The sequence below is a fragment of the Zingiber officinale genome, chromosome 4B (genome assembly GCF_018446385.1).
Source record: "Zingiber officinale cultivar Zhangliang chromosome 4B, Zo_v1.1, whole genome shotgun sequence".
NCBI lineage: Eukaryota > Viridiplantae > Streptophyta > Magnoliopsida > Zingiberales > Zingiberaceae > Zingiber > Zingiber officinale.
Genome location: NC_055993.1, coordinates 81,916,860 through 81,929,189, shown reverse-complemented (window position 1 = coordinate 81,929,189; position 12,330 = coordinate 81,916,860). Strand labels below are relative to the sequence as shown.

Genomic DNA, 12,330 nt, shown 5'->3' with positions numbered 1-12,330 from the left:
TATTTACCTTTTTTAATTTTTTCATTTATAATTAGAGCTCTTTGAAAAAAAAATGATTAATTAGATTGGTAACATTGAATCTAGGATGATCGATTTGATTCCATAAAAATTTTCTATTGATTATCAAAATAAATTAAAAATGTAACAAAAAAAATTCTAACATCTTTTAATTACATACCTATTTTAAAAAATAATTGAAGCTCCTCTACATTTCTCAAAGGAGGGAACTCCCCACTCCTTACTCTTTTTTTTTTTACAATAAAAATATAAAAAAAAAATAATTTATAAAAAAATATATGACTCATCATAAATAAAGTTGATTGAATTTTTTTTTTTTTTTTTTTACAGTAGGGAGATGTATAAGATTTTTTATTTTTAACATACTGGAGGAGCTCTGGTAAAACTTTCATGAGCGTGGATGCCCTATATAATTGTTTGAGGAAAAATGATAAATTTAAGGAAAAATTCAAGAATATATCCTTAAATTTTTTACTTCAATTTTTTTCCTTCCTCTCTTTGAGCCGTCTCTCTGTCCCGTCGTTTGAACGTGCCTCTATGAAATGGCAGCCACGTAATACTCGGTGCATGTCAAGGTCAAATATAATAATAATCGCACAATAAGGAAATAATAAAAATAACAATAATTGTAATATATAAAAAACAAAAAAGGTAGAAAATTCCCACTTTTGCACTCGCTTCACCGAGGGATTCTCCCTCCTCCGTCTTCGTTGGCTGCAGCGCGATCGGCGATGGCTTCCTATCTCGCGCGTCGTCTCCTCGGCCGTCGCTCCGTCTCGGTAATCTCTGTCTCCTCCTCTTCTCGAGTTCCTACCTGAAGTTTGAGATCTGTTTTTTTGTCGGAAGATTTCCTGTTTTTTTTGTAAGCTGCTTGTTGGTGCGATATGATGGCAGACCACGATCCTTGTCGAGAGGATGATGGCGTTTTTCTTATTTTGTTCGCTTGTCAAGAGGTTGGAGTTGTGGCCTTGTGAGGTCGTAAAGTGGAGCGTCGATGTTTTTTCGATTCTCTTTCTGTTTGGGAGGAGTGGGATCGGCTGAATGAGACGTGGATCTCGAAGGAGACGTGCTACGTGGATTGGTAGAAGAGAATCTAAAGACATTTAGTCATTAACGGCGGAGATCCATTTTAGGGTTCTGTTCTCTGACCCTTGATCGTGTCGACGTAAATGGACAACTTTGCAATCATAAGAAAAATTTCTCCTTTATTCATTTTCTTCCAAATTTGGATGTCAAACTGCCTTTTTGTTTTAACAATTGATTGTCACCCCATTTATAGTCTGCTCTATCTTGAACTCATTTTTTGGGTTCATTAGGATATGCTACTATGAAATGGCAAGCTGAAATTTGAATAAGCCTCAATTTCAAAGTTTTAGCTTCATGGAGCATTTTCAAATTCCCAAGTTGTGCTAATGTCTGGATTTGGGAGTTTGGAGATTTAATAGTCTTCTTTGGTTATTATTTATTGTTGTTCTAAGGCCACATACACTGGAAGTATGATTTGGCCCGTTCACTCTGTTTCAATTTTCTCATCATTTATTCTGGGTACCATGAATCATAAAATATTCTTCTCTCCGTGTTTTTCAGGCATTATTTTTCTTGAGAAGTTATGGGCATGCTCGCCACATTAGCCATTACAGTCTCCATGGTGATTTATTTTCCTGTTTCAAAGTTACTTCTCCATGTAATACAAAGTGAGTATTGATGTCAATTTTGCTTTCAGGTGGTTCTGTCTGTACAAAACCTATGAGGTTAGTGTTTTACTTTATTTTTGAAGTAATTGTTGCTTCTTTTGGATGATGCACCAACCTGCACAGATATGAATTTATTTAGTAGAATCTATGTTAGCTGGTGCTGCTTGTTGTATATATAATTCTCCTTGAGTTTGCAGAGAGGCTATGGAGTTCTTCCCACGGCCATCACCTTACAAATGCTGGAGTAGGTCATTTGCTTCTGATGGTGAGTTTCATATACCTGCTTTGAGGGAATTCTTATGATTTTTGTTTTTTTTTGTTTCCTTACCTGTACTTTTTTTCCCCCTTTGTTGAAGGTGATCTGGTTGATGCTGTTGTTCCATATATGGGGGAATCTATAACTGATGGAACTTTAGCAACTTTTCTGAAGAGTATGCTATCTTTTTGTTCTTACTCTTTTCCATGTTCACCAAGATATGTGTTTGAATCACGTGCTGATTGAAGTTACCCTTTTATATTCTGTTCTTTTGCACAGAATGTGAATTAAACCATCATTGGTTGGTTTATATCTTTTTGTGAAAGTAGAGAAATTTTGAAAGGCAAATGTCACATATCATGAGTTGTCAAACTCGCTCAAGGAAATGAAAATTTTTCTTGATTTCCTTGTTAGAGAAAACTTGCAAGTCTTCGCAACCTCATGACTGACTTTATGAAATCACCTAAATGAAGTATCAATTTACTTCCTACAAAGTGAAAAATTGAAGTTCCAATTAGATACCAGATCTTGGTCTGGACAAGAATGCTTAAAGACTGATATTAAAGAAGTAATAACTAATAGCGATTCAACCATTCCTAGTTGCTATGGCAACTTAAAAAACTGACTTATGCCTTCCTAACACAATAGGCCTTGCCACTAGAGTGACATGCTGCTTCTTCCTTTAACAAGGAATAAAAAACAGCAAGGTTGAGAAAATAAATAAATAGGCTCTCATAGCTCGTTTGCTACCAAGTTGAAAGTAAAAGAGTACTTGATTTTGAAGAATGCAATTATACCCATGAATATATAAGTTCATAACTAAAACAATATTACTCAATTTGGGACTATCTAATCAAGTAAAACCAACAATAATGGCCATATTCAGAATCAACTATGCAGGTTCTTTTATGTCATTGAGCTATGTGCGATGTCTTATCCTTGGTGATTCCAAGGTGAATTAGGTCTCCATCAGTTGCGTAAATTTTATTTGACCATCTTTACACTATGAGTCTTACTTCAGTTGTTGCCTTACATATTCATCTTGATCAGTTTTTCTTGTCTTATAAATGTGAACTCAAAATTTTGAGTGTTATATATTGATATTGGGAACAGAACCTGGTGATAGAGTTGAAATGGACGAACCTATTGCACAGATTGAAACTGACAAGGTGTTTGTGCTCTCTATTCTTATATAAAACATTTTTTGATTAGTTTAAGGTTACATCTGAGATCCTTTAATCAACTTCTGTTATATTAATATACGTTTCAGGTGACTATTGATGTAGCTAGTCCTGAAGCTGGAGTTATCCAAAAGGTTTGAGATTCTACTTGTGCTACTTTTTTTTTTAAGACCTTGTAGATTTTTGAGTTTTTGATTGTCATGTACTACTGATAGTTCGTTGCCAAAGAAGGGGATACAGTGACTCCTGGAGCCAAAGTAGCTATTATTTCCAAGTCTGCTCCTAGTGACACTCATGTTTCTCCATCAGATGAGAAGCTTGGTAAGGACACTGGAGCTTCTGTTCCAGCTGAGAAGAAGATTGACACACAAGTGCCGAAGTCTGAAGTTCCTAAAGCAGACAAGCTGAAAACACCTCCTCCCCCTCCTCCGGCCCCCAAAACCTCACCTTCAGAACCTCAACTTCCTCCCAAGGAAAAGGAAAGACGGGTAGGTCTCATTTGATTAAAATTTATGCTTGAGTAAAACAGTGGGAGTGCACTGTGTGATATCTTGTAAGTGTTATGGCAGGTTCCCATGCCAAGACTAAGAAAAAGAGTTGCTACACGGTTGAAGGATTCACAAAATACATTTGCAATGTTGACCACATTTAATGAAGTGGACATGTAAGTATACATTTTCTTCTTGAATTCTATTCTTGATGCAACACATATCTTACCTAGCATATTTTGTTTTCTTCTTTCTATTTTTCATATTAATGAATATATAAAAGAGCAAGTTGGTGCACGAGTCCACATTGGGTCTACTAAACGCAGCCTTACCTGCATTGCAAAAGGCTATTTCTGCGACTCGAATCCGTGACCACAAGGCTATACAACAACAACTTTACTGTTGTGCCAAGCCTCTCCTTTGTATTATCGAGTATATATAATCATAAAATAGTATAATCTTAAATGAGTAAATTTTGTATCCATGCTACATGAAATTAGCTTGTTTGCCAAAAACAAGAGATAGTTGTTTAAATATTTTCTTTATATTTGTAAGATGAAGGAAGATTGATTGGTTAATGGGATGGAAAGACAACTCAATTCCCATGTCTCATGATAACTGATGCCATTCATGATCTTACTCTTTTCAAATAAGTTCAAGGTGACATGGGTGATGACCCACATTGGTTTGCCTAATCCTTCGTGGGTACTTCACGATTGATTGTTATGTTACAAGGGCATTTTTAGGTCTCTAGGTAATACTAGAGGGGCTGATTCTTCTACTATTATGTCCAGGGTGAGTTGTGTTGAAGTCTGTGGCCTACACCTTATGGCCTGGTTGAATGGTAACTTGAATACTTGAGGGCTCGATTCTTCTACTATTAAGTCCAGTGCAAGATGTGTTGAAGTCTGGGCTAAACCTAGTGGCCTTGTTGGATGATAACTCAGTAGGATAAATGGGTCGTTATAAAGTATTTTAGTTTACAAGTAGCAGAGTGCCTCAAGTAACTTCTCTCTTGACGCCTGCACTAATATAAGCTATGAACGATTGTTAAATAAGTGGAGAGATGATCTCACCAGGAAGCTGTCCATCTTTCATTTAGTGAGTCTTTGCCAAATGAAAATATGGTGTAGTTTATTTTTCTGATTTGCAATATGCTCTATTCTTGGTTGTGGGTGAAAAGAAAAGATTGTGATGAAATTCACATGGTTAACAAGTCACTAAATTCTCATTTGTAGCATACCAAAAATAGATGATTCATATGTGAAACAATACTTATCTATAACTTGGAATGTCATATTAGCTTGTGATCATGAGGAAGCAAGTGTAACTTTGAAAGCAGCCAGGAGTTTTCCATCCATTATATGAAAGAAGAACAGTCAAATTTATTTTTCATGATATAAGTGGAGAGGTCAGTGAAGTTGAAAGCTATTGTAGAAGAAGAAATCTTACTTCATGGAGACTCAGTGGATGACGAAATCAAGTTGACACCAGATGTTGACCAGGAAGAAGAGCAAATCTTGCTGCGCCTTACTTGAACAATTGGCTCATATTGAATCTCATATATCTTGAACCACATGACAATCCTTCCGGAAATGTTTCAAACAATTAACTTAGCATTGGGGGAAAAGAAAATCTCTGATAAGTTGACTACCTTGTTTTTGGCCATAGGAGACAGGTTGGACAAAAAATTGCAGTAGTTGCTGTATTTTAATCATAGGGAAAAAGTTAGAAGAAAAATTGCAGTGTTATACTCTGATTATCACATATTCCATTCATATAGCAGAAATAAAAGAGTTGCTTAGAATATTTAACAAAGCTGTGCCAGCAGATTGTTGTCTTGATTGCCAAATATTTTAACTAACTTGATGGCGTTCTTAATTCCATCATAAAGTTTAAAAAAAAAAAAAGCTCATATTTTTCTCTAAATTTATTAATTTCCAGTCAAACTGCATTTTGAACAGATGTGGGAAAGTAGGCCAAACATCAAAGATGATGAATGACAATAGGAAGGAAGCAGTAATGAGGGTAGTGAGAAGGAAAAAAGTGATCATGGTAGGAATTTTGTTTCTTTGACAGGAATGATGCGCTAGTAGTGATTGACAATGTCAAAGAGTGATGATGGACATTAATACTACCTTTGTATCATGGAATGAAATTGTTCCAGAACAGAATAATTATCTCTTGGAAATGGCAATGATAAGGAACAGAAAAAGAGTATGTATTCTGGGTTTGATCCATCAAATGAAATTAGATGAATCAGTTTTAATTTCTATGGTTGGATTATAGGGAGGTTATAAGAAATAAAATCTCCACAATGATAAAGTATTTCTCCAAGTAAGACAGTGGTTTGTGTGGCTTGCCAGATAGTACCTACATTCACCTGGACATCTGGGGAACCTATTCAATCATAAGGAATAGCTAACTAAGATGATTCAAGAAAAAGAATTTCATGGGAATTGGCATTCCGAGTTCATTTTTGTAACCAAATAATTTTTATCCATGAAATTCATAGGGGATGAAATAGTAATTCTTGTGAACCAAGCTCGCCATAAGATCAATGTTTTGACAACTTGAAGGGAGAGTGAACTCTATCCAGTGCTTATCTATATATAAATAGAGTTAGTCAAAATAGAAGAGAAATGGAGGTTGAAGAACGGGGCTGGAGGATAGAGACAAATTTGGAAACAACAAAATTTGGCCCTTCCAATCTTTTCCACATATATTAATATTTTTGCTTAAAATTTGTTATGTGGCCTTTAATTGTAAGCATACATTGGATCTTTCTTTCATTTTGTTATAACATGATGTAGAATCCTTTCTGTTTTGTCTGAAATATGAATCAAAGAATGATTTTTTTCTCTTGTTCCCTCGGTTTTAATTCATTGGACAATTATGTACTGCAGGACTAATCTGATGAAGCTCCGCTCTGATTACAAAGATGCCTTTGTGGAAAAACATGGTGTGAAGCTGGGACTCATGTCTGGTTTTCTCAAGGTAATTGACATGACGACGATGTGTACCCTTTCATTTGCCTCTCTACCTAATGTTAGTTTTTCATGTTGTTAGGCTGCCGTGTCTGGACTCCAAAATCAACCAATCATCAATGCAGTCATCGATGGCGATGACATCATATACAGGGACTACATTGATGTCAGTATAGCTGTTGGTACACCTAAGGTCCGTTCAATGTGTAATCGACTTGGATGATCTAATTAAGTAGTTTTTAAACACTTTTATTTCAAGCACATTGTGGTGGTGTCTGTCCTACATTGTTTGATCTGCATTATTTTGTCTCCTGAAATGCTGTTTCAAGGGTTTCAAGAATTTTAATCGCCTATCCATTCTTAATTTCTACAGGGCCTTGTGGTTCCAGTTATCCGCAATGCGGATAGAATGAACTTTGCGGATATAGAAAAGGAGATCAACACCCTAGCTAAGAAGGCTAACAATGGGACAATTTCGATAGATGAGATGGCTGGAGGCACATTCACCGTTTCTAACGGTGGCGTCTATGGAAGTCTTCTCAGTACACCAATCATCAACCCCCCACAAGTAAGGAAACTAAATGCTTTAAAACCTTAGGATTGAGCTTTGGCTCTGATATGATAAACTAACTGTTGCATGTTTCTGCAGTCTGCTATCCTAGGAATGCACTCCATAGTGTCCCGTCCGATGGTGGTTGATGGTAACATTGTCCCAAGGCCGATGATGTATATCGCTCTGACCTACGATCACCGATTAATTGATGGAAGAGAAGCTGTCTTCTTCCTGCGACGTATTAAAGATGTGGTTGAGGATCCACGAAGGCTTCTTCTCGACTTGGAGCCACATTGAAAGTCCAATGATGCATGAATGGCTGCCTTTTGTCGCAAATAAAAGATACTGTTTTGAAACAAATTTTATGAGTTGGATCATGACCTGTGTTTTTGAGCAGGTCGTCTATTAGTTCACTGTGGAATTTGAGCTTCCATGACTGCCGCATTGAACGGTTTTTTCTTTGCGAACTTTGAGCTATGTTGTGTCGAAAGTGCTATGTTGCAGATTGAATTTGATGGAGTACGGTATGCAATTGAAAACCATTATCAAATTAAAATTTAACGCCAAACCTGATCTGAGCAGGTATGTGGTAATTTTTTCACAGTTCATCTTTTCCAATCTTATTTCATGAGCTTGGAGCAGTTGTTATCTTGTCTGGGAGCCATGGCCAATGAGTTGCTAGCATGCTTATATTTTAGAATCAGTTTACCATATGATTTGGAAATTAGTTTGTGAAATATTAAAGATAACAAAATTTGAAATTGTAAAGTATAAGAAGTGAAAAAGAACATCTGAGTTGTATTTTGATTGAAAAATCTGATAATAGAGATTTGTTTAATAGCTGATTGCAAACTAACATGGTCGTGATGAAGAAGAGAATATTTTTGGCTAACTTTGACGGTAAAAGAGCTAAGTCGAGTCAAATCATTGAAATGGTTGTTCAAATTTTACTTAATTTTTTTTTCATGAGCTTCAGCTCGGTTCGAGTTTGACTTAAATTTGATTTGTTTAAATATTACAAGGTCTTAGTCTAAGTTTATTTGATTATTTAAAAATTTTATAATTTTAAATTTATTTAATTAGTTATTAATTTTGATTATATATATATATATATATATATATATATATATATTTATTTATTTATTTGTTTTAATTTTTTATTTACCAATCAAGAGTTTTATTAATAAATATATTTAACAAATTTTATTTATGAACACTTTTGCAATCCTTATTCATGGATATTAACCAGCTTAATATATGTGTTTTATGAAACTGAACACCAAACTTACTTCCGTTGGATTCATTTGAAGTCCTAACTTTGTTGCTTGAAGTGATTCCACTAGCTAGATCGTCAATCCGCGTGCTGAATTTTTGTCAAAATCTAAAAGGAATATATAACTCTAAATAATGTTTCAAATCATTTAAATCTGATGCTATGAAAACAGAATTTGATTGATCCAGTTGCCATTTCATTTTATTCTGATTTTTTCACTATTCCAAATCCATTCTTGTTGCATTTCCTAGGAAGGAACTTCGACTTTCTAGAGGGGGAGTATGGAACCTCTCTTATTTCGGTTTTCTTCTGGTCCATCCGTTCTTTGCTCGTGTTTCATTGTGTTTGTTGGACTGAATATAGACTTCGCAAATTGGACTTGAATTTGGCGAAGTCCAATATGAAGCCATTGCCTCCTCGTGCCGGGTTCGACATCAATTAAGAGCCTAAAGATGCACATTATTATTAATAGGGTCATAAATAAATAAAGCTAAGTCCAATTTTAGGATATTCATGCTTGTTTAATAAAATAATCGAAAGATACCAAGCCAACTTTTAAATGAATCAAGTCATTCAAATGATTAGTTTGATGCACATTATTATTAATAGGACCATAAATAAATAAAATTAAGTCCAGTTTTAGGATATTCATGCTTATTTAATAAAATAATCGAGAGATACCAAGCCAACTTTTAAATGAACCAAGTCATTCAAATGATTAATTTGATTTATTTTCTATGAATTTGTGCTTGATTCAAATTTAAATTGAGCTTCATTCATTTAGATCTTATCAGACTTTTGTTTCATTATTTAAAACTTTTATTCAACTTGTTAATCCAAATTTATTTGTTCTTTTTAAATGTTTCTTTATTTATTTAACATATTGATAAAAATTTTATTAATAAATATGATTCATGAACATTAATGAGCTAAATATATATTGATCCTGTCCGAATCGCCGAACCAAAGGACGCTGGGAACGTGTCGCTCTCCTAATCGATGGCGTAGGCCTCCAAAGCTCCGACGAACCTGCACAGAAGTCGGGCCGGGAAGGGGTTCCCGGCGACGACCCTCCGACGCTCAAGTCAGGCGAAGCTCAATAGAGAGAAAGGGGCTCAAAAACTAGTAGCGTGCGTACCTCCGGCGAAGTAAGAGGGCCTTTATATAGGGCAGCGAAGAAGTGGGTGTACACCTACCGAGGTGTACACGTGTCCATGGCCCATACCCCCGTAAGGGCTTGTCAGTGAGCTTTCCTGACCCATACTGCTACAGTCCAAGCATGTCCTCGATGGGACAGCGAAATCTCCTGTCATAAGATTTGGAGCATGGCTTGCGCGTGAAACATACCTGCTGTCAGAAAAAGACATCCCTTGACCTTTTCCCCTTTGCTCCAGATCTGTCGTCCGGTCGGCCAGCTCCTTCAACATCCGACCGGACGTATGCGGTGATTTACTTGGGGAGATTCTACATCACGTGCTTTGAAGAGACCATTAGCAGTATGTTACCTTATGGCCTTGGCCGAGCGTGCAGTCCGCTCGTCCCTGCGATCTTTCCCCCTGAGCGTCAGAACCCTGACTTCCTACAGGGCGCCTTTAACCATCAGCCCGACACCGGCCGGATGGCCGTCCGGTCGGACCCAGCCCTCTACGGACGTTGACTCCACCGAACGGCCGGTCGGCCGTTCGGACCTCCCATCTCCGGACGGGCATCCTTCCACTTTGACTCCCACGTGGCGTTGACCTCACCGAACGGGGTCCCCTGTTCTTACCACCGGATCACTTGCCTCCCCTTCAAGTCTAGTCGAAGGAGGCGAATTGTCCGACTGACTGGACTGCGAATCTAGCCGGGCAGCTCCTCCGTGCTAGTATCCTCCGATCGGCCTACCGCAGAGATGACCTTGAACAAATCAACAATGGCATTCACAGGATCTCCTCGGGTTTTGCGCCAATCTCCGACATTAAGGTTGAGCATGCTTTCATTAAATGCTCCGAATGGTAGAATGCCACGTGGCGCAATGCCATCAGCCTACGACGGCGGCGGCATGGTGTTTTGATGCGATCGAAGCGATTCGAAATGGACGGCAAGATGCACGCTTTGATTCCCGTGACCTGGATCCAACGGTGGAGGCCGGCCGGCCTCCGCCCTATAAAGCCTTCGTTTCCTTCTCTCCCTCATTTGCTTCCGCGATCTCGACCACTGCCTTCAGTGCTTTGGAGCTCCGGCGATCCTGTTTCTGCTCTCCGACGCTCTCCGGCGCCTTTTTCGCGATCTCTTTCCTCGCAGTAAGATTTTATATCTTTCCTTCCTCCTTTCCGGTGTTTCCTCCGCATTTTTTCCTCAGTTTCGATCCTTGAAACCTCCTTTCGTTTGCTGTTGTTTTTCTCCTGCCTTTTTGCCTTTTGATTCCTTCCGATCGGCCAATGGCTAGTTCTTCAAATCCCGAAGACCAGTCGCTCGGCCCATGGTACACCACCATGCAGTCCCGATTCGAACAGCGGGACTTTGATATTTTGACAGACAATTTCGAAATCCCAGAGGATTTTGAAATTCGTTTAGCCGGTCCTTCCGCTCGGCCCCATAGGCCGCCGCGCGGAGCTTTCTGTGTCTTCCGAGACCAGTTTACCGCCGGTCTTCGCTTCCCTGTACATCCTTTCATCATAGATGTCTATAATTTTTTCGGTGTGCCGCTCGGCAGTCTAGTACCCAATACCTTCCGTCTCCTTTGCGGTGTTGTCGTTTTGTTTAAGATTCACAACATCCCCCTCCGACCGGAGGTCTTCTTTTATTTCTATTACCCCAAGCAAGCCGAGCCGGGCACCTTCATGTTCCAAGCTCGACCCGGCTTGGTCTTTTTCAACAAACTCCCTTCTTCCAATAAACATTGGAAGGATTATTTTTTCTACATCCGTATGCCCGATCAGGCCACCTTCCCGACAAAGTGGCAAGTCAGCTTGCCCCCTACTCCCGAGCTGAAGAAGTTCAAGACCCGACCGGACTACCTCCACGCTGCAAACATACTAGCCGGTCTGCGACTCGACATCAATAAGCTCCTTCATGAAGGAGTGATGTATATCTTCGGTCTGAGTCCTATACGGACTCCTCTTCCGGCCAGCTTCGGTAAGAACTTTACTTGGACATTTGCTTTGATCGCTAACTGATTTCCTTTCTTTCTTTTGCAGCGGACATCGTCATGGATTCAGTGATGGCCGGTGTTTTGAAGAGAAAGGCGGCCGCTCTGGAAGCCGCGGCGGCCAGAGAAATGGAAGCTTTGGGTATCCAGCCGGTCGGATCCCACGAAGGGGAGAGCGGGACTCAGGCTGAGTCGGCCGCTCAGGCCTCTCAACAAAATGTGGCCAGCGGAGCCACCCCTCCCCAAGAACGAACTGCACCCGAGGAAGGTTCCGCTCGGGAGGAGGAGCAGCCTCTACAAAAGAGGCGCCGAGTGGAGACTCCTCTGCGCTCGGCCACATCAACGGTCCAACCGTCCGAGCGAGCAACCGCCGCCGCTCGAGGCAAGGCGCCAGAGGTCGAAGCCATTTCGTCCGACCGGACTCCTTCTGAATGGGACGAGCCGGAAGCCCCCATTGAGGCTATTCCAGTCAGCACCCGCCCGCCCGCTCGGTACTCGGTCAAGCGCTCAACTATCCATTCGCAGTTTTCTGCGCCGGCTTCTGATCCCGGTCGGACGATCCCTGGTCACGGCCGCACAGTACGGGTCACCCTTCATCTCCCTACTGAGGAATTGCTGCCAGAAGCCGACCGGCCAACCGCGCCCGAGCATACCATCACCTTGAAAGAGCCCCTGCCCGAGATGTGGGCCGACGCTCGGGCGCGCATTGCAATGATCCCCCTCCGGAACTTGGCCAATAGCCACATGCAA

At 39.7% G+C, this 12,330-nt stretch overlaps 1 protein-coding gene across 1 annotated transcript; it reads left to right on the top strand.

Annotated features, from left to right (window-relative positions):
- The first annotated feature begins 667 nt into the window (after window positions 1-667).
- LOC121975276 (dihydrolipoyllysine-residue succinyltransferase component of 2-oxoglutarate dehydrogenase complex 1, mitochondrial-like) lies at window positions 668-7,780 on the top strand. Its single transcript, XM_042526840.1, has 13 exons — window positions 668-797; window positions 1,606-1,666; window positions 1,742-1,769; window positions 1,910-1,977; window positions 2,069-2,143; window positions 3,082-3,137; window positions 3,239-3,283; window positions 3,365-3,637; window positions 3,719-3,813; window positions 6,544-6,634; window positions 6,707-6,817; window positions 6,998-7,192; window positions 7,274-7,780. Exons 1-13 carry the CDS (start codon window positions 750-752, stop codon window positions 7,472-7,474), a joined length of 1,347 nt encoding a protein of 448 aa, XP_042382774.1. The 5' UTR covers window positions 668-749; the 3' UTR covers window positions 7,475-7,780.
- Window positions 7,781-12,330: the final 4,550 nt, after the last annotated feature.